We start from the raw sequence: 23,435 nt of genomic DNA on the forward strand, positions 1-23,435 counted from the left end.
AAAAGAGGGCCACAGACAGAAACTCAAACCCAGCAACAATGGAAAATCCAAGGGAAAAGACATCAAAGTCTCAGACAAACTGTTTGATTGACAGATGATCTCTGGGAAGTGCAGTGCAGAAACACCGCAGCGATGAGCGCTTAGCAACAAAAATGGAGACAAGATAAAAAAAAAAAAAAGAGAGAGAGATGAGGATCTTGCAGATGGCCACTTTAAGACCTCTGATACACTTCAAGAAACGATTCTGCTTCTCATGTTTGTTCCTACAATGCTGCTTTAAGCCACTTTTCATCACTAGCTTCAAGTTCTCACAGCCATCCTGCTGGAGATCTTCCCTGCCACATCAGAGACGTTTTGGGTACACAAGACGGACATCTCTAACCAGGCACAGCCAGCTGATCTCACGAGTTCATTTTCTTTGACACACAAAACCATCTGTCTATGCTCCATTGAAAGCTACCAAACAGCCGGACCAATCACTGTCCTTTGAGGAACTACAAGCGTGGCTATTGTGGCGATGGTGGCAAGAAGCTAGAGTCAAAGATACCCCAGCAAAGGGCCACTTGTGAAACATCTCACTGGAAAGGGGAATCACACTCCGGTCTTGTACATGAACGTCCTGTGGCTTACATGCCCACCTCCCACCCTGATAACCTCTCTTCGGGGACTTTCTTGCTTTTGCGTCAGAATCCGAAGGGTGCCTTTGGTGTCAATATCAGACACAAAAGGGGTGTGACTGAGCTGTGGTATGTGACACCCTGGGAATGAGCATGGGCTGGAAGATGATGTATTACCATTGGCGCCTGTGGCATGATAATGGAATACACATCCTGTCTCCTAAGTGGGCACTGACAGCTATTTTCTGAATTGCAATGTCTCCGTAGCAGGGAGCGCCAACAAACGACGGTTAGCTGAAACAAAGCAGGGTTTTGACAAACTGATTTTTCAAGTTTCTAAATGACTTTTCTAGTGATGTGTTCATCTTAAAAATACATTAAATATATTGTTTTGTGAAAACACTTCAGTGGCATGGAACATAAACATCAGTCAAAACTTGTACTCATTCTTCTTCCATTGGTTACTGTACTAAAGACCTGTTGCTTGTCTCCTAAGCACAATCCACAATGCAGGAAATGAATCAGAATTGTGCCATCTGCCTTCTGAACCATCTCTGCTACAATGCACTGACTTAGAAAACAGAAACGACAGGACATCAACGTAGATTTTCCTTGCAAAAACAGCAAAAATTATGTACCAACATCCGAACAAGCTGACAATATGGTTAGAAATATGGTTATGCTTTCTCACTTTCACCATCACAGTTGCTGCTGTTTGTGTACCTTTTCATGTGATATCAAATGGCTTGTTTGCCTGATTAGAGAAGTTAGCTAAGACAGATGGTTGGTGGTTGCCCAGCCTTTGTTTCATTAAGTGAATAACAGAAAAGCAATCAGTACATACCAGGATAGGACTTTAGCTGATTGAGACAATACCTTCAGAGAGGTTAATGTTACTCTGTAAGCTGTGGTGTCTTCAGCTCGAGCTGCTGCCCTAAGTGATGTGGCCAGTGTTGGTGTATGAGACATTTGTTAAGGGGAGTTAAAGGGAATAATTTGCTCACTTGTTAGGAAATGGCTCGGAGCCGAAAACTGTCTTATATTTCTGTGTAGCCTAACAGAGGAATTCAGATGCTCAAAACAGACTGGATTTGATGTTTATGAAGTTGAAAGGGTCATCAGTAAGTAGTAGAGTAACACCTGTTCTAGCAGCTGAGAGGAAATGGATCTGCAAAGAAGCAGTTTACCAATCACAATCAGCACTTAGATTCAGGGATATTATAGGGTAAATGCAACAGGGGCATGAGAGCCTTTGACTTGCCACAAGCACACTATGGAGAAAAGCAAGAGGGATAGAAAAGTGACATAAAAGTGCCAAAAGAGGGGGAAGCAAACTGGAAATTACTTTGAAATATGTAGGACTGGATTCATTATTGGACAAGTCTATGTTACACTGAACATTTCTGAACATTTAATGAACATTTCCGAGTCATATCCTTAGAGGATGTTCTGATGGTCCTATGTTCCCAGGGTTGTAAATTAACAAATGTTCCCAATTCTGTTAACACACATTAACCACCCTAACCCCCAAATGCAGAGCTGGTGAACACGGGACCCCGGGAATGTAGGGTCCCGTTATGTGTTCTAAAAATCTGGAAATATAAGACCATGGGAACATAGGAATGACTGAAAGTAAATCAAAAGAACTGTTGTTTTTTTCCTTTTAGTTTTACTCTTTAGGTTTTGAAACCCCCTGCACCAATTTGGTTTTTGTGTGTGAGGGAGAACAAGTCACGAAAGAATCTTTTCATGAGGAGGCACGAGTCAGGCCAGCTAGGAATTTGGAAATGCAAACAGACAACTGGCAGAAACTTAGAATCCTTACACCGACAGTACAGCCTGACCCAGTATTGTGTTTCAACACTTGGCCTGTTTGCTCTGTAGAGCTCACTCTGCCATGGGAGGGAAAGGTGGATGAGGCATATAAAAGGCAAAGGCTTAGATACACTGAGCAACTGAGGCTGAGCGGGGAAGCTGCTCAGCCTCAGAACTCCCTGAGGAAGTTGGGTGCTGTTGCTCCTCTGAGGGTTTGGGATCCTTTATTCTTTGCATCTTTCTTTTTTTAGCAATGAAAGCCATTTCATGACTAAGAGAGTTTATCTGCATATGTTAGAATAGAAGTAGGTTGTCAAAGGGACAACAATAAAAGTAACACAGTTGTTGTTTCATACTTAAAGGACCACACCAGTGATTTTGAATGTGTGCTGAATTTACAACAATTTCCTTTCCGTTGTGGCTAACAAAGTCATCACCATTCATAATCACTTCACTTTTCACTCTGCCCAATTTGAGGTCATCAAAACCCAACAGTGCTGCTGCTTTTAGGAAAACTAATGTGGCCGACTTTATTACGGTGATGGAATACTGGTGCGAAGAAAGTTTAAAGTCTTTGAAAGTTCATTTTTATATCCTAGAGGAATGAATGGAAACCAAAGGCTGGATAAACGGTAAGAAAAAGGTTATTGGAGTGCTCGCTTTGGGGAAAGATTGGTAGAAAAAAATCATACATTTTGCAGTTATTATGCTAAACATGCAGAATAACCAGCATGGTCCTTCAAGTGTATTGTTTGTTTGCTGAGCTGGCTGTTTCAAGCTAGCAGGGTCAGCTGTCTTTTTATCCTGCAAGTACTGATGCAATATGAGCTCCAAACTGCACAATGGACCATTTCAGGCCACAAACGTCACCTTTTCCTTTAGCTTATGATTACTGGTACACTGTGGGCTAGTCAGCGTTGTCAGCCACCTCATTAGCCCCCTGTGGATGAGATTGAAAGTGAAGTTGGGAATCACAAGGTGAGGTGTTGCTGTCAAATTATAGGTGCCATATCAGTCTTGTGCAGGTTAATTATAGCTGACTATTGGTCTAATCAGTGTTGAGAGCGGCTGTGGGCAAGGCCAGAATTTACTGTGAAGTGTTATGGAGTTATTGTGCATCTAATATAACCACACGTGTGATGAAAAGCCCAACAATAAAAGCTCTCACCTTCCCCCGTCTTCTCATAGCCCAACCAGATGAAGAAGGAAATGAAGAGGAAAACAAACCTCATTTATTGGCACTTAAAAGTCTATAGACCTGCAGCATTAAAGGCTGAGACTACAGATTCCAGCCAGGCAACACACACTCCACTGCTTGTTGGTGGTTGTTGAAAGATCCTCCAGACATTTAAGGGGACATTTTTTGTTTTTAAATCATGTTGTTATAAGTTCTACTCAGACAATAGATTAAGATGAACTGATCAATCTGGCTGCAAATTAAATCCCAACCAGATTCTCAATAGACACACTCCTGCATTACATTCATGCACAAATTTTATCGCACTTTTTTGCTGTCAATACCAGTTCTCAATACTATACACAGTCCCCAAATAAAAGTTTTAAAGTTTTAAATAAAAGTTTTAAATAGAAGTAATTTTATTCAATCTTCCTAACTGATAACCATTGGTTGCCACTTTTGGATGACCTCCCCCCATATCATGTCCACTCCAATATCCTATTTCAACAGGAAATCTATCAAATTAATCTATCAGAAATTGTGATCTCAAAATGTCATTTCATGGGGATTTTAAGTGTCAGTCTGGATGGACAGATGATTAACCTGAACAGTGCAAACGATACTACATTTTTTTTTTTTTTTTTTTTGGATGACTTTTTATATCCTCTTTGGGATGTAACCTGTATCTCATACCAATATGAACTGAGCAAAAAAGACACCCATGCACAGAGCAACAATAACAAAAGTCATCATGGAGTTTAGCTGTGGCATGCGCCCTCAGGGTTCGACTGAACCGCGGCGTGTCCTCAAATATCACCTCAGCTATTTCACTTTCTTTGCCTTGTTGTGTCTCATTACACTTCATGCCAACGCTGGCTCAGGGAAACTGCTGTATGTGGCACCAAAATTATGACAACTGCCTCAGGTGGATAGTGTAATATTTAATTGTTGTCGTGGCAACGCTGTCAAATCCCACTGTAAGTGTTCAAAAATGCAAGTCGCGTGTAGCCGCTGTAAGTGGTCCGCCTTGGGTTTACATTTTGTGGCACACACACGCATGGTCTGGATGGGGGCTGGAAAACTGCAGGCGTTTTGTTGCTCCCACTTATCGGATCACTGGACAAAAGTGACTGAAATATAATCATTAGTGCACCATTACAGAGATTGATCTGGATGCTTGGTATCAGACTGTGGAAATGCTGCTTGTATTGATAACCAATATTGATACCTAACAGTGCCTTCGAGCTAAATCACAATGGTTTAACAATCACATTGATGCTGCCTACTCAGATTCACACCCACAATTGTCCATCTATCTTTCTAACATCTTCTCACACACATACACAAAAAGACACTTTCACACACAGCGGTCACCAGTCAGAGGCCTACCTACTGCCTGAAAATGACTGATCAACAGTGAGTCATCCAGCACCTTATCAGATAGTCATTGCAGCACGGCTCTACAATCTAGTATTCCTCACTTCTGCTCCGAGCACAACATTGCCTGGGAGGGAATTCAGTGATAAAATGCCACAGGGGAGATGAGTATTAGCAAAGGTGACTCATGCCTCTGCAACCCTCCAGGGAAAACATAATTCCATATTTCATTTGAAAGGATGTTTCACTAATTTTCTCCCTTTTAAATGCACGCCGAGAGCCGTCTTTGAAGTCTCCCCTCTCTGAAGACGGTTTCTGTCTCTCCTCTTTGCTCGCAGTCTCAAACTGTGCGCCAGCCACGACAGCGGCTTCACTGAGAACCATGACCAGAGGAGTTTACTCGGAGATGTTGAGCTGTCAGCGGCGTGCTGCAGCGATCATGTGAGTTTCGCAGCGGGGACGCAAACGCGAAAGGGCAGGTTAGAGAGATCGCACGCACTGAAAGGTTGTTTTGATATTTGGATTAGTGAATGAAACCTTTATTAACGCTTTGAAGCCTGGATCGACGTCAGGTTTCTTGTGCCTAAATGCTCGCGAAAGGCGCATGAATGTGAATGCAGCTCCGATGTCTCTCATAAGCATTTAATTCTTTGAAACCTGAGCAAATAAGCCATGCAATCATGAGCAACTTAATAACAAATGACCCCAAAATCAGTGAGAAACTAGTAAAAAGTTCCAAGAGAATGACCTGAAAATTAGGAGAGAGAGAGAGAGAGAGAGAGAGAGAGAGAGAGAGAGAGAGAGAGAGAGGTGAAAAAAAAAGCAAATTACAAAGACCTGAAGGTAAGCACCCAAAAAAGTCATGTAAATTAAAATAAATAAATAAAACAATTTTAAAAAATTAAGGAAATGAACTGAAAATTAGCTAATAAAAGAAAATATTTTTCTTATAATATAACATTATAATAATTATGAATATAGTTTTCTGGACATTTGTTTTCTGTCTCTCTCTCTCTCTCTCTCTCTCTCTCTCTCTCTCTCTCTCTCAATTCAATTCAATTCAATTCAGTTCAATAAGCTTTATTGGCATGACTGTAGTACATACAATATTGCCAAAGCATTTTTGGACAGACGTGTAACAGACACGTCTCTCTCTCTCTCTCTCTCTCTCCCTCTCTCTCTCTCCTAATTTTCAGGTCATTTTCTTGTAGCTTTTTATGAATTTCTTGCTAATTTTCTTGTAATAAAATTCTCATTTCTTGGTAAGTTGCTTGATGCCTTTTTATCCATTTTTTTTTTTTTAACAAAATCAAGTCATTTTGCCCAGCTTTCAAAGGGTTAAATGCATGCGAAAGGCGTCTGGATGCAACTTTTCACAAAACATTTAAATGCATGAAATCTGACCCATCCATCCAGGTTTCAGAAGGTCGAGGCTCAGGGAGTTGGACTCGCACAAGGCACATGGTGCGGCTCTTTCAGATGTATTTTTGTTTTTGTTGATATTCTGCAATATCTTACTCCCTGTGATTACTTAGAGAGGACTGCACCAACTCCTCTAATGGAGATACTTCAGATCCACCGTGTTTGCCAAAATGAAATTCCTCTATATAACAGGGTCACCGTTGGGGAATCACCTTTGCCCACAGGAGCCAACGGATCAAAGATTAAGGCCAACAGACAAACGTGTTCTCTGAACAGCAGTGAGCTGAGCTCTGTGGAGAGCAGGCGGGACCTGCCACTGTTAGATCTTTTGCCTCTCTTATCTTTTTGGTATACAGCATCACAAGCTGGCTGCATTTTTCAGTAGTTACCTTTCACTGCCTTTTGTAGTGAAAGTCATTTTCTTCTGCCTTATCCCATATTCCTTGTTTCAACATATTTATACAAGTTCCAAGAAGAAACTATGTGAATGTATTGGTAGCAACTGGGGTTATCTCATCCCACTGGTGGATTTTTCACCTTGTTTCAAGAAAACTAAATTTTTCAGATTGAATATGAGACGAAGACTTTTTAAGAGTGTATTTCCTCTGTTTCTTGCCTTATAAGATATATATTAAGACGCTACTAAAATAGGTGAAAATATGCTAGACTGAGCCTTCGTGCAGTGAGCTTTAGCGCTTTGACTGTCCTACTGTGATACCAGCCCCCTTCTTCATTCTTCCACTGAATGCTGAATGACATTTACCGGAGAGATATGTGCCAGATTATGTGGACAGAGCAAAGGATAAGATATTTCCAGGAACAGCTACTCAAACAGTAGAGAGCTCACCGATACACAGTCAAAAAATATCAATGGACTGTCAGTAATGTAAAGGTCAGCAATTAGTGCTGCGCAACAAGGCTTATTTGTTTGCTGTTGCTCATGTTCATTTTGGAGGAGGACGTTTCGACGCTATGGATCACACCATTGATTTTGTTCAGCTCTCAACTCCACCTACAGTGATGTCATGTTTCCATATGGTATGACAATTCCACATAGGCACTGCGTCTCTGCTGGCTGCAGCTTCACTGAATCTACATCACACTTATATCGATATCGAGTGAAATATTAAAACTCCGGATGCCACTGTTTTATGGCTGCAGCATCACATCACACAGAAAAGATGTGGATGTCTTGTGCATTTTAGACATCTTTCCCTGTAATTCAGCAGGACATGTTTGGGATCTTTGGAAACCTTGAGCTCTCCACTAGAATTTAAAATAAAGCTCTGTGCATGGACACACACACACACACACACACACACACACACATAGTAAACTGCATCCTTGGAGGCATTGTACCCCAATTTGGTTGTCAGAAGATATCCAGTCGGTGAAGATCAAACCAAACTCTCATTAACAAGACAGTAAACAACCAGTGTGTTTCAATTTGTTCAAATTTTCAAATTTATGCAGCCCATGCATTTCCAAGCTCCTCCTGGCTTCAGTCTGCCCCCAGCAGGGCCCCTGGCTATCTCAGGTGACACTCCATGCCCCCTGTCAGGCTTCACTTAATGAATCTCATTGCCCGGCATTGGGATATACGGTCATTGAGTGCTGCTAAGCAATAGCCGTTTGCACTGCGCTCACTAAAACCAGCTCCTGGACAAGCTGACAGCATTCGGCCTGACGTTCCCTGCCACCTGATTTGTAACAAGGACATATTTTGCTTTAAGGTCATCTCAAACTTATGTGTTGGCTGTTTTCTCGCAAAGATAGAGACACGCTCCCCAGCAGTGTTGTTCCCAGCAGGTCCATGCTTATGTTTAAACATTGCAGGCAGACAGGCTTCACTAATGGCTGGCTGGTCCCCTCTTGGCTCTGCCTTCCCTGCTTGTTTGTCTTTACGTAGCCTTCCAAGGCTGCAGACGATCAACAGCCAAAATACTCAATGGACTGCAAGCTGGCTGCCGCTCCTGTTTTTCACTTCACTTAGGTTCAGCTCAGCTCACGAAGCTCCTCTGGCACTCGCTGGCAATTAATTCTGCAATAGATCACCACTCACAACATACACGCAATGACACCAAGTTAATCAAATGATCTGTTTACTTAAAGCAACATGTGAATAAATGAATGAATGGATATACCATGATTAAAATGTACATATTGAACACCTGCATTCATAACATTGCAGCCATTATGCAACACTGTCGTCTGCATTTTCCAACATGTTGTAAAAGCACAAGTGGCATATTATGCTTCATACCGGTTCATAATTAATACATAACCTTAGTTTTTAAGATTAAGGCACCAGATGTATTAATGCTTTCATTGCACAGTTTATTATTAATTAGCCAATTATAGACATTAAGCCGCATAAAGCCACACGCACATGTATCAGTGCCGTTTTATGATGCAAACTGCAGGTGGTGCATCATGCTCTTTTTGCCGGAGGGTGCGTTTGTTTTTGCAACCTATGTAATGCTGCTGCCGTTCTGCTATCACTTTGTATTAGTTTTACACCCTCCAGGGGCACAGCATTTAGCACCAGAGAGACAACTCATGTATCAAAAATGCTGGCGGACCACACACACTGCACACCAAGCCACCAACGCTGATTTCATGCTGCTGTTCTGTGGCAATAACTCATACCGGAGACCACACGCTCCCACTATTTCTACAGATGGAATAAAGTGGTTGCGATAAGACCGTGTGGGAGTGCATTACAGTGCACAGTACAGCGAATTGTCCAACAAAAGAGAATTTTCTGCAGGTAGTAGCAATGGAGCAGCGTTGGTCACCTGCACTCTCCACTACTGGCTGATTATGTAAACCCCCCCTGATGTTTTAAGCTTTCAAGTATCAGATGTTCAGGGGGAAGGAAAGCAGCGGAATGTGACTCCAGCGATACAACACATGAACGTAAACCGAAGATGAGATGCAAAATCAAACGAGCGGGGAGGGTCGGTGCCAGAGCTACACAGTGGAACTCCCAGACATCCGGCAGCGATGTGGCGTGCCATGCTGACTCACGGCCTTGGTGGGCATAGTGGGAAGAAATTAACTGTACCGATCAATACTCGACCAGCAGCCAAAGGAGGAAGTGGGCTAAATGTCAGAACTCATGTTGCAGTGCCCACTTGCTACCCTCACAAAGCTGGGAAATGTGTGTTAGACTCAGAAGATGAAGTTCAAAGCTCCGTAACTACGATAGTGATTGACAACACTGAGACAAAGACAGAAGCTTGTTGAAGTTTCTCCAGACTGCCAGCCATTTCAGGCCTTTTTTTGTACATATTTAAGCACTATTTAGCAGACAAATTCACAGTCATGTTAACACAGTGATGCTGCTGCAGTGTCTATGATTTAAAGTTAAAAAAAAAAAAAAAAATCATGTCTTTGATTAGTTTTTGACCAGCTTTCCCCTCAGAGAATGTATCTCAGCCAGGGCTTTATAAGATGCTGCAATATTCAAAGATCTTATATTAATATTTCAAAGAAATAACTGCATTAGGTTTTATGTATAATTAATAAGAGAGCCCCTTTAGCAGCTGTGATCTTGAGCCTTTTATTTGCATTTTCATGAAAAGGGAATGAGTCGTCCTTGACATGAAACTGTCATGTAATAAGTTTATGGTTTGAGAGCCGTGTTTCAAGTCAAGGTTGCTAAGAGGAAAGCGCTGCACTGCAGTAGTCAAGGTACCAACTTTTGTCTTCGTTGACCACCTTGTGTGCATCAAACAGTGTGTTGATATTGGCATTCAGTGTTGGCACTCTGTGCCAGGCTAGTGGTAAAAGGTATGCTTATTTTATGAACCCCTGCAGAGTTCATCAGCAGTAAGCAGGACATAAAGGTAAGCACAGAGAAGTTTTGCATATCAAACACACATTTGAGAGGCAGAAATGTGTAAGACGTTCTTAACTGAAATTAAAGCCGAGTGGAAATTTCAGCTCGGAATCTGTGATTCTAGCAATCCAGATGAGGATATTTTCAGTATCATGTATTGTAGCTCATGTCTTCAGTAATATTGGTGTGCTGTTATGTGACTTCTTTAGCGATGGCATAATAATGCTGTGGAATAGTGCTGGGCACACTTGTCTGCTTATTAGAGGGTTTGCCTGCCATTTGGAGCTCTACAGTGCACTTTTGTTGCTGGTCTGTTCAGAGATAGTTCATCAAATCATTTAGTTTCATATTCAGCCTTAAAATCTGCCTTTTAGAAGCAGTTAAAAAAATCTGCCAGTGGGATGAGATAACTGCACTTGTTTCTGATGCACGTTCAGTTTTTTAGGAGGAAGTAAATATGTTGAAACAAGGCAGAATACAGGATCAAGGCAATGACACTCGATTCGAGAAATTTCTGGAATCAGTTTGATTAGCCTGGAAAACAAGTGGGATTATCTCATCACACTGGTGGATTTCTTTCACTCAGCTGATGAAAAACTAAATTTTTAAGACTGAATATGAGACCAAATGATTTGTTGCAAAATCTTGGAGAATTTTGCTGTGAAGAATTTAAGTAACCTATAATTATTGATGTTGGTATTATTATGGGTATTGGTAACAATATTCCTATTAACCTCTTCGAGATATATTATGGTGTTTCATATATCACATTTTGCGCAGTAAAATCAGACACAGGGAGAACAAGGGAAACCAATCAACCACTGCACCAACATGCTGGTGCTTTAAAATATATCACAACAAATATTGTGTGCTTAAAGGACTATTAGCTCTATTTTCCCTGTCCTTCAAACAGCTAGCTCCATTTTCTCCCTCAGAGTTTGGCCAGTGCTTCTCCCCTCTGCCAGATGCTTAAAAAGGACACCACTTGGACCTGAGCCCCAAATACCAGGAGGCAGTACACACCATCAAGCAGCAGCTCACCTCTCCACCCACACTAGCCTATACCTCAGCATGGAAGTAGTCACTGTGCTTGACAGTCCTTAGTCTCCTCAGTCTGTGCTGGAGTGGAACATCCAGTCACCAGCTCTTGAATCCTTTAAGAAACTCTTAGGGTGAGAGGAAGGCTCTCGCTTGTCTGTGGCCATGTGAACACATTTATCTCCATGCATGGCAGGGCCTTCACTCTGCACACAAATGAGCAGACACTCACAACACGAGCCGCTGACACTGTTGTCATGGGCTGAATAAAGACAACTTCAAACTCAAACACAACAATGAAGCGGTGCATTGTGTGTTAAAGCTGCAATTGTGTGCAAAATGTACCCAATAATATTGGGCACATTTTGAATCACAGACTATTCCCTGTTGGTGTGGTTGAATTATAGTTGTCAAGGTGACGCTTGACAGACAGACTGACTGACTGACAGACAGACAGACAGACAGACAGAAAGCACAGTGAAGTTACAGACAACAGACAAGGCTGTTCAAAACATGGCAAATATCAGTGCTGCTTTTTCTTCGTATCAGATTGGCTGTATTTGCTGTCTGCTTCCTCTGTGGAGGCTTTACAGATGCCTCAGTCTTGTTGCTGTTTCAAGGTAGACAGCTTGTCAAGTTGAGTGACAAGTGTGGAGGTGGCAGCTGACCAACTGAGAGGGAGGAGGGTGGGGCTAACATTACACTGTTAGTCTCAAGGGAAAAAGTTGCACATTGTAGCTTTAAGGGCAATGTCTTTAATAAAAAATGTGTGATATGGACAAAAACTGCTACACAACTGTGCAGCTGTGCTGCAATGACTGTGCTGACAGCACAAGACAACCAGTGTCAGGGTTGGCCAAGCATATCATACCAGCAGCCACAGCCAGACTACAATGTCTAAGGCGAATAGACAACCATTTTGACATGAAATAGCATTTAAAAGAATGTGTTTTTAGTCACATTAATTGAGGTTCTGTTCCACAAAGTCTTTCCAGCAAGCAAACATGAATACCAGGACCCTGGCTCTGTTGTAACTAAATGGAACAGAGTATTAATTAATGTCATTAGTAAGACACGTTTACCTGCTATTTCATGTCAAAATGGCTGCTGTGAAAAGGCTCTATTGTGATGGTGGAGAGGAATTTCTATAGTATGTAAAGACTGCATCATAAAAATACGAAAAGTGAACATGTATAAAGGCCACAGACCACAAATCCTATCTGAGCTGGATACTGACAAGATGAAGGTAGAGCTCTTGGGACACAGTGCAGTGACTGAGCGAGGCGGTGAGGGAGATTGTGAGAAAGAGCATGGTTTACCCTCTCAGCAGGAAAACAGAGCAGCCGGCTACAGAGCCAGTGACTCCCGCAGAGAGGCCATCAGCTCCCTGTGAACACATTCACATCGACCTGTGTGGAGACCTCCACTGATCTCCCACTAGGACCGTCTAACAAAATGAAAATAATCAACTGATTATAATGTGCAACTAGCGTGAGCACCTGAAATCATTTTTCAGTAAACACCAGTCGAAAATTAACAACTTCTCTATTCACAGCCTACAACAAAATGTGCCCAAAATTACAGGGATGTGGATTTGCATGAGGCCTGTCTCTTTGCTAAAAAGCAAGTGGCCATTTGCTCTAGAATTACTGACAACCTCAGCAATCGTCTATTAATCATTAATAGAACTTGCTGGGTGCTCCTGGTAATATAACACTAGCCCCATAGGGATCACAACAGAGGAATCTTCTTTACTTTGGCCAGTTTTGTCGAATTAACCAATATTCCTCCATTGAAATACAGATTGAAATAGCTGGAAAGCCCTCAAAATATTACAAATCTGGATACAGATACTAATGTACCAAAATAATATCTCCAAGAAAGCCTGGTATCCTCTTTCTTTGCTTCTAAAGCATTGGGATTTGTATTAAATAAAGGGTAATGGGTTAAAAGTTAAGTGTTTGGATACTATGCATACCCACAGCTGCTTAAATCCTGCACACCCTGTCTTAGATTATGCCTAAAGGTCTCAGACATTCCAAGAGAAAAGATAAATTGTAATACTATTTAACACTTTTGTAGGAGTTCATGAACTCGGGTGAAATCTCATTACTTGTGATGATATGGAAGAGAAACTTGTAATATCACATACACAGATGAGAACACTTGTAGAAACGCCTGACTATGCACTCAGTAAGAGAATATTCATTTGGGAAACCTCTAATAACAATCTGTGGTCCAGGGTGGTTGTCTTCATTTTTGTGACTGGCTTTGGAATTAATTTACCAAATTAGGCTGCAGTGTACCAATGTGTGCTCGGAAACCAAAAAAGCTCTTTCTTTTTTGGTTACATGATAATGAAGAACATGGAGGTGGATTTCTCTGGGGAGCCTTCGTATGCCAGCAGGGTTTGTTTAGGGGTATGTTTTCACAGCCAAACTGCAATGTGATGTGAAGTTCTGCCATGTCAGCATTTGAGCTGGGTACCTCGGAGAACAGTGCATGACAAAGCAATTAAATCAATCAATTAATCAATCGATTGGTAAGATGAAGCAGCGTTTTGAGGAAGAAAATCACTTGGAAATGTGTAAGCTCTGAGAAGCACTTCCATGACGTGTAAAAAGTGCTCTTTAATTTTTTATTTTTCATCTTGCCATGATTACATAAACACAATGTAAAAGATGGAGTGAGCAATGAATCACTATTGATGAATTTCCTGATATGGAACTCATGTTCATGCATTGTGAATGAGCTAATTACAACTGTTCAAGCAAAATACTGTAAGCTCAGGCACTTTCATTGATTTTTTTTTTTTTTTTGAATAAATCAATAATGAAATTATGGACACTAGATGTATTAAAGATGTGCACAATCCAGACAACGCAATGAATAACACAAAATTGCAGCTGATATGCCATCAAGAGCATGGTACTGACTCATGGATATGCTGTTTCATACTAAATGACACTTTTTTAGAACATGGACAAGGAATTCAAAGGTTGCTAGGCCCCATCATTTAATCGTTCATTATTATTCATTATCATCATTCTTATAGTTTTCTGTTGGCAGGGGAAGTGCAGGAGAAAATTCTAGTCCTTGATTGTGGCGATAATGTATGGCCTGCGCTTCAATTAGTCACTGTCAAGATGCAGCGTATGTACACAATCTGTCTGTGCCTCTTACCCCACCCATCCACCCACCCTGCAGCCCACATACAAACACACACACACCAAACAATCCCTGTCAAGATTATCGTGTGTAGTTTGTGTGAGAGGATGACAGCCGCAGAGAGGCAGAGTGCAGCTTTTAAGAGACTCTGGCCTGCGATGCGTGTCAGTCAGATCACAGCGCACATCCACACTACGCAAACGGGCTCTCGAGATCGCTTTTTGTTTACTTTATGTTAAAATTATTTACTTGAGTCAAAACATGTTTTTCTTAACTGCTCCCCTTGTCGGTCTCACTTAAATCACATGTGAAATGCTTTCAAGAATTGTGGAACCAGGGAAATCAAGGACATTGGCTAAACTCCCCTAAATACAACTTTTAATATGTAGAACACACATTACTACCTTTTAAAGCTGACAAAAACAATAATGAAGTTAATTAATCATATTCAACATAATATGTCAGTGATTTAAGTGGTGCGAGGATAGGGTGTTTCAATGATAAGCATTTTCTGTAAGCATAACTGTTTTTTTTAATTTAAAATTTTTGTAATCATTTGGTATATCTGTAACATGTCCATAAATGTTTCTTACTCAGGTTAATCAAAGGCATATTTAATTAACACTTTTGAGTGGGTTTGATTCCTCTCCTCAAGAGGACTTTTAGTACTGACACCTAATTTGGATGTGAGCAAAGCACAAAATCCTGCACCAAGTTGTAAATGGCAGCTGCTACCCAGCGTAATGGAAACTGTGACCGGTACAGTAGGTCTAACAAAGATACAACATGTGACTCATCTTGACAGTGCGGCTTCATTATAAAGGGTGGACGATGAATTTATCTGTGAGGGGCTGCACCCACTTGTGTAACAGTCCAGTAAAGAGCATTCAACTCCACAATGATGTGATTAAGTACAATTTTTATCCTGTTGACTCACGTAAAATCAAAGTTAACTTGACATTTTGAATATGTGTCTATGCTGCTGTCGCATTGCTACAACAATGATGAGCATGCCAGTGCGCAAGCATGGCCCCACCTGCCTTTGGGAGTCCTACCAACCAGAAAAGTTAGCTGTCAAAAATTATGGAACAAAGCCAAAAGAAAAGAGATAAACAGTGCACCATTAAGAAATAGAGCTACATTTAATTGGTGATTGGTGCAGCTAAAAACATTTTTTTTGTACAGTATATAAGGCCATATGACCCTCATGGGTCAAAACATCAATGGAGGGCTTTTAATCACACTGAATTAGTACACTAAATACATGTGTATCGTGAACAGAGTGATACGCCTTCAATAAATCTGATGGAGCAGATCAAGCCCACACAGCAGACCAACGCAGCAGACCAATCACAGGACCCGTCAAACTGTCAGCCATCATGAAACAATTCATGGCAATCAAACAGCATGATGTGGAATGGCACCACAGCACCACACGTCTGGTGCCGAGAATAGAGACAAATGAAGAGAAACAAGGAGGCAGGCACAAACTAAAGGTGGGTTAAGTTGCTGGCGAGGAGTACTATGTATGGAAAAAGTTAGGCTTCTTACATTGTGACTATAAAACACAAAGGTTTAATAGCTTTGCTGCAACTACAGACGTGCAACATCACCGTGTGGCAGTTATGACGCCTTAAAGAGCTGCAAGCCTGTTAAAATGTCAGTCTGGCTTTTAATGGAAAGTTTTTGTGTCACATGATGGTCTGAATGCTGTTTCCGAGGCCTTTCCACACTGACAAATATAAAATTTAAGGGGAAACACCAAATACTTATAATGTTTTGGCATGAAAATGTTCTGATTCAAAGGTATTCAATATTGTCTCAAAATATACAGCTAGTGGGAGCTTCAGTATTGGTTTCAGCTTTCAAATATCCATATAAACCAAATCCTAACTGACATGTGCATGTTGATATCTCCGTACATTTGACTAAGATGACTGTCACTTTTTGGAACACTCCATTGTTCCACTAACAAGCGTAAGCAACTCCACTCTGTGAGAAAAGTAGGCAGACACATTCTACAGCATCCCATGGTCTATTTTCTCCACGAGCAGAGAACACCTTGAGCTCACCACATGCTGTCATCACTCAGTGCCACATTCAGCACAATTAGTCACGGAAATAAATAGAGTCAACTTGCGGGGCAACCTGGACAGAAGGGGGGGTGTGTGTGAGGTGTGGAGGGGGTTGGGGGTGATGGGTCTCATCATGGCAGCTGAGGATGGCCCCCTCATGACAGCTGGTCTGACATGTGCTAACAGTATCCCAGTGGTTGTTCCCTTTCAGACCTCTGGCCATTTTTCTTCCTCTTCTTACTCTGTTTTTGCAGGAGATAATGGCGACAAGAATCTCTGCACTGGTTTCTGATTATTATTAGCATTAAACCATGGTAATGTCTGGCCTGGAGCTGCAATATACTGCACACCCCACTATGATGTTCCTACTAGCATCACTGCTACAACTACTGCTGCTGCTTCTTCAACTTCAACTTCCACTGGTCAAGTCAAATCATCTTTGTTTACACGACACTTTAAACAGTCCAAACCCAGCATGAACCAAGGCGGAGGGTTACAAAACAGGAAAACAGGGAGAAAATAAAAAGCTTAAATGAAATAATAGCATGGTTAAAAGCACAAAACTAAAAGGAGCGGAGCATACACAAACATATTAGACACAGTGAACAGCCAATGACTGAAAATAGCTTCTAAGATGAGTTTTAGTGTTTTAAGGCTGATCTGATGCTTTGAGGAAAGCATTTCTGTAATCTTGGTCCAGCCATCAGTTTTAAAAAGGACCTTGGGACCTATAAATGCTTCTGTTCAAATACAAACACAAGTATTTTGGAGTCAATCCTGTATCAGGCAGCGAGCCAGTGTAAAAATGCCAGAGCAGGAGTTGTATGGTCCCTTTTTTTTAGTTTTAGATAAGACCCTGCTGCAGAGTTTTGGACAAGCCGGAGAAGAGAGATAGATGCCTGAATAATGCAAGAATACAATGACTTACAACAATCCAGATGGGAAGACACAACGGCATGAATAAATTTCTCCTGGTCAGAGAAAGAAAGAAAAGGCCAGTTTTGGAAACTAACTATCAACTGACACAAGTTGGATTTCATAGCTGTTTATCTCTGATTTGTCTCCTTTTAATTAGAGAAAGCCACCTGCTTCGACAGTTACCACACCACTGAATGGACATTATCAGTCGTAATCACCCCCACAAAGCATGGGTTAGTGGATCCCCACCGTACCTTCTAGTACATTAGAAGGCAGTTATCATCGATCAGATGTTAGCTTTAGACACTTTCATTAGCTTGGCTTTCATAAGCTACTTGGTTAAGGTTAGGAAATGGTCATGTTTAAAGGCTCGAACAGGATTTTCCTAAAAACAACAACAACAACAACAACATAAAGACTCAAAAAGAATCCCTGTCAATCATCACTTATGACCCTAAGGAAGTGTGTGTATCTGCAGAGATCCTGCCCTCTGCCTGAATTTTCTTGTTTTGCTGAGCTTGGGACTCTTCTGGGTGTCAGCCTTTGGGCAGTGGGTGTGTTGCTATGAAAATCCCAGACACAGACCGCAGAAAAAGGAAACGCCAAGTGGATGAAGCTTGCTACAGAGTGAAGATGAAGAGTGATGTGGTGTCAGCCTGTTTTCTGTTTAACAGGTAGGTGCTGGTGAGCCAAATTGGACAAAATGTCGATGCTGGTGGTTAGCCTAACCAGGAAGCAGGGGCCAGCTTTGAATCTTATGTTTAGAAACCGCAACTGATAAATCCTACTCATTCTGCCTTTAACATTAGGAAAGTTGTCATGGTTATTGTTAGAAAAAGTTCATGAAAGCTAAAAATAAACATGGCTTTTGCTTGATGGGACTCAATCTCAGGTCTCTCAGGCCTCAGTGAAGGTCCAGGTGACTGGCCTGTCCACCATCCCAAAAACCTTCTTACACAACTGACTTCACTGGTGTTTTTACTACATCACGGACAATCGGGTCCCATTCAACTGGTTAAGACAGATTAACACAACAAGGTACGGTAGAGACCTACTAACTCATACCTGCGGGGGAGATTACAACTGTTAATGTCCATTCACTGGTATGACAGTGGTCGAATTGGATGAGAAAGCTCTGAGCCATCCAACATGAAATGTCGTGACACTTTGGCTGTGATGAGAATTGTCTGATTGTTGCATTTTAGCACGTGATAAAGCTATGTGTCATCTGCGTAGTGGTGGAAGTAGATGTGGTATAATTTGAATGATTTGACCAGGAGCAACATAAATATAGAAAACAGTAGTGGGCCCAGGGTAGAGCCTTGAGGAATACCACAGGAAATAAGTAGAGGGAAAGAGGATAAGGCTCATGTTGAGGTTGAAAAAATTCAGGGTGTGAGAATGAAAGCAGCCCACTACCACCGCCATCACCACGACTGCTCCTACAAATGCTGCTAATGTTTCAACTGAAGTTGATTGGGCTGATGGATCTATTGCCTTGGGATTAGACTAACAAAATGCCTTTCATCTTTTAAATCACATCTTAAATTAAATTTATTTGGGTATCATTTTTACCCCCATTCCCATTTTAATGTGCGGCTCTCTCTTATTTTTACTGATCTTAATTAAATTTTATTATTAGAAAAGGACAAGGATAATAAGGGTGAGAAATACAGTGGTGAGAGACAGGAGCAGTGAGAGGGACAGTGAGAGAGAGCAGGTGACTGATTTGAAGCCAGCACATTTGCAGATACAAAATACGTGTTCTCTTACTCAATCTGGGCATCCTGTAAAACAGCAGTGAATGCTATGATGGTTGGGGGTTGTTGTTGGAAAATTTAATCTAAAGTGTAAATCGAAGACAGCTCCTCTAGTTTCTCATGAACAGATGCTGTGTGTCTAGGATGCAGGACATTTCTATGGAGATTGTAATGGTGACTTTTACTGCACTGTATTATACTATTACATTTCTCATGGGGGATTTGGCCCATCCTTTTGGTTTAGTCTGTTGTAATTCAACAATATGAGGATTGTTGTGCATGCACCGCATATCTTAGGCACCTTCATAACTCTTAGATGACACTAAATTTAATTAGTTTCCACAAAAAGGTCATAGTTCATGAGCTACAAGTACTATTCTTATCTTTGCAGTTTCATTTTGCATAAAGCTAGTTTCACTTGGGTGACTTTTAGTGGTCAAATGATAATCTGAAAATCATTCTTTGTAGCTGAATTATATCAAGTTTCATTTTTTTTTTAGAGGAAACATTGCTTCTGAGGCATTAACATTTGGGAGCACAGCTGGGTGACTAATCTCATACTATCAGCTGAAAGGTATTTTCAAGTGTACCGTAGTCTTTCTATTGTCTTGTGAAAATCAAATCAAACCTGCACTGCCTACAGACATGGATGGCTGGATCAAAAAGCACTTGCAAATAATTCCGAGCATTTGTTTTAACATTCTTGGAGTATCAGATGGGTTATATCTGCTCTAGAAGGATTGTCTACCACATATAGGTAAGTGGTAAATCACAGAAAAGTATCTACAATTTCCAACACGTCTCTCTGATTGTCTGAACTTCCTGTCCTTTATTGTATTGTATATGTGACAATCCCCTTAGGAAAGGCTATTTGGCCCAAATCTAACGTGGTTGAAAGTACCAAATATAACATGCCCATAATATATATGACCATATAACTGTCTGGTGTTTCATCAAACAACAGTTAGCAGCTTTGTCCACATTGTCCTTTCTGCTAGCTTCTCTGTTGTTTAACAGTGTACCTTAAGGTGCACTGCTGGGCTTTGTTACAATATTTGTTGTTCACTATACAGTAGGCTTCAGCTTCCTTTTTCAAAATCTCTTTCAGCCATGCTATAATATCTCATCAGTATTCTTCATGGTGTGTTTGCATATGTGAAGGGAGTGTAATTGGGTCCCACAGGTAATTAAATATTTTCCTGCAATTAAGAGGGCATGCCACTTCACATGCCAATATTGTTTCTGATAGATTTTCTATGTTGCTGTATACTACAGCCAAGTAGATGCATTCATTGTTGTAACAAAATAGTTCCTCTGTCCTGTTCAACTGTTAACAGGTATGCGTTAATTGGAACATCTTCTGGGGGTCTTATCTGCTCATTCATGAATGTTAATACACAGTACTTCAAGAAACACGGGATGAAATATGGATCATCCCTGTAATTTTACCAGGAGAAGCTACATATCCTCTGAACTGTTACTGCTACTCTAAAGAATTGGATAGTGGATAAAAAGGGCCTGTTTTCTCCAGAGGAGACACAACATGCTGCAGTAAATCTAACCACTTCAGAGAACATGAATATTACAATGGCTCTTGTTGCTGTAGCTTAGAAACAACACTGGATCCAGCTTCACTGGTCTGTGCAGTCGTCCCTTTTAAGTGTTGCCTAGCAAACCTGAGGACAAGCCCGGTGCATTAGTTTCCTTCCAGCTAAAAGTACTCATCTTGAATAATAGTAGCTGACTTCCATAATGGAGAAAGCACATCTCTGTGACCTCTGAAAAGGCAAGTTAATATTAAATGTCGTACCTTACCATATAATTTCAGCCCATTTGACCTAAAGGTATAATTTTCACCTGTTTTCAGTAATATGATGGCATATACTTGAATTAAGCAAACTCACTCCCACATAGAGCCTTAATGCATCATGATTATTCTACTTAAAATGGAGTTTGATAATCAACAGCGCTGCGCCCCACTGGCCTAATATTGACCACGTTATTCACGTGGAGCCAGGAATTTACACTGCTGCAGGGTAAACCCAACAAAACTCAATTTAGCCACCTTTTCAGCTTGACATGAATCTGTTTGATGTAAATCCATAGTATAAATTGTAGTATGAAACTGACATCAGTTACACAAGGGTATGGTCTTTTAAAGGGGACAGAAATCAATTAATGCTTTTCTGAAAATGTGATTTGTGTTTATATTAATTTTCCTTGGTTGCCTCCATTTTCTGATTATCATCAGCTGTTACAGTTTATCTTTTACCTAACTACATCACTGGATGTGGCCTCACACTCTAATCACACAGTACTTTCTGTAGTACATTCAGATCCCTGAGGAAAAGGGAAGAGTAGGACATCCATAGTAGATGTAAGGAATATTTCAACTGGCAGGTATGGTGAAGGTACTGTAAGTACTGTAGATGCGGAGTGAGGCTCCAGCTGTTGATCCAAACTCTGGTCCTGCCTGCACTGAACTCGGAGGAACTGTCCTTTCAGCACCACATCACTGAAGCTCATGGGCCTCAAATGCCTTCCTGTTATGCTTGTTATTAATAAATCCTATTAATAGAACTTCCCAATCTTCGTAGAGCGCTCTACATCTTAGTTACGCATCATATTAAAAATAAATTATCGGATGTGGCCCTTTAAAACATTGCACTGATGTGTTGTATTGTGTCATTCGTTCTGCTCCAGCTTGGTGACGCACTGTCAAAGTACAAGTTGAATGACAGTACTGTAGGTGCACCAAAGGAAATGCTATAAACAACCATTTACATGCAGCCAGAGGTATTACTCATGTGCAGTCAAGCAGTCACGACAATTTTCAGTTGTGTGGGCACCACAGAAATTGTTAGATTTAACAATACGAGATCAAGCTTTATGTGCTGTTTGAAACATCTGTTGGAAACAGCAAATACACATAGACAAGACGTGAAGCCAGATCCAACACTCCACTTTGACCACTGTAAGCATTACCAGTGAGCAGGGATTGCAACATGTTGCTGGACAACTTTATCTGACTCTGTACAGTAAATAGGCCTATTTCTGATCGGGTTGATTGTGAGTGGTCTGAACATTAGCCCTTTATCACAGAAAATTGCATGTGCTTTCACGCAATTACTGCACACAGATATGGTGTTATTGCCTTGAAAATGTCATTGTCCTGATAAAAAGCCATGCGTAATCCCGTTGCGCAATTCCAGTTGCAGTAAGACTTGCCTGTAGCAGTACTAGAAACTGAGACTCACCTATAGTGATTATAGATGCTGAGACCCAAATATAGTACCTGTGGATACTAAGATTACTATGAAACTGAGCGACACTATAGTGTTTGAACTGTCCAAGACTCACTTATACTGATTATACAAACTGAGCCTCACCTGCTGTGATTATAGATTATTATTGATTAACTGAGCAGACTGAGACTCACTTACTCCGATTACAGTGACCGAGAGTCACCTATAGTGACCGCAGAGACTCACCTATCGTGATTTTATAGACTGATTCACCCAACGTGGTTATAGAGACTCGGACTCACCTATAGTGGTTATAACTGTGATGGCAAAGTAAAAGGACCCTGCAAATTTCCACTGCACCCCGGCTCTGTGGGGCTCTGCCTCCATGATGATGGTCTCCAGTTTGCGGTAATCATCCTCGCTGATGTTATATTTCCCCTGGAGACGCTTCTCCTCGGCTTCCAGCTGTTCTTTCTCCCGCATCTCGAATTCGGACTCCAGGGCGTCGAAAACGGCAGCCCCGACGAGCAGGTAGGTAAACGTGCAGATGATCAAGGACAGGGTCCGCACGTTTTGCCGCTTCATGGCCACCAGGAATCTGCGACCGAGGGGCTCATGTCCCCTCGGATCCCCCGGGAAGGCGCAGCAAGCGTCAGGAAAGCCGTCTGGACAGCGTCTGGAGGCGGAGGCGCAGACCGGTGCGCGTCGGTGATGGTGGCCGAGGTCGACGGCGGAGCCGGAGCAGCGGTGGAGGTCCCCTCCCCTGCGGTGATCCCGGTAACAGACCCCCAGATCCTGCTCCTGGTTCGCGGAGAGACACAAGAGACTGCTTGATCGCCTGGACCAGGAGCCTTGCAGCCGAGAGACCCTGCGCAAGACCTGTCCAAACCAAGTCCTCCCGGTGCGCAGTGCCATCAACAAGCAGCTTCCAAGATCGCCTGTTGGTTTCTATTCTCTTCAAGTGAACTGTACTGACCCG

General features: G+C 41.6%; 2 protein-coding genes across 5 annotated transcripts in view; both read right to left on the reverse strand.

Moving 5' to 3' along the window:
• kcnk9 (potassium channel, subfamily K, member 9) overlaps positions 1-23,371 on the reverse strand; it is a 30,640-nt gene extending 7,269 nt beyond the window's left edge. Inside the window, exon 1 of the mRNA XM_030063143.1 lies at positions 22,759-23,371. Coding sequence (XP_029919003.1) covers positions 22,759-23,371 — 613 coding nt within the window. The remainder of the gene's footprint in view (positions 1-22,758) is intronic.
• The window catches only part of trappc9 (trafficking protein particle complex subunit 9), a 229,764-nt gene continuing 227,168 nt past the window's right edge, over positions 20,840-23,435 (reverse strand). For all 4 annotated transcript variants that reach the window (XR_003928915.1, XR_003928914.1, XR_003928913.1 and 1 more), the window contains one exon: positions 20,840-20,850. The gene's annotated coding sequence lies outside the window, so the exon portion shown is untranslated. The remainder of the gene's footprint in view (positions 20,851-23,435) is intronic.

This window comes from Myripristis murdjan, chromosome 11, assembly GCF_902150065.1.
Source record: "Myripristis murdjan chromosome 11, fMyrMur1.1, whole genome shotgun sequence".
NCBI classification, from domain to species: Eukaryota; Metazoa; Chordata; class Actinopteri; order Holocentriformes; family Holocentridae; genus Myripristis; species Myripristis murdjan.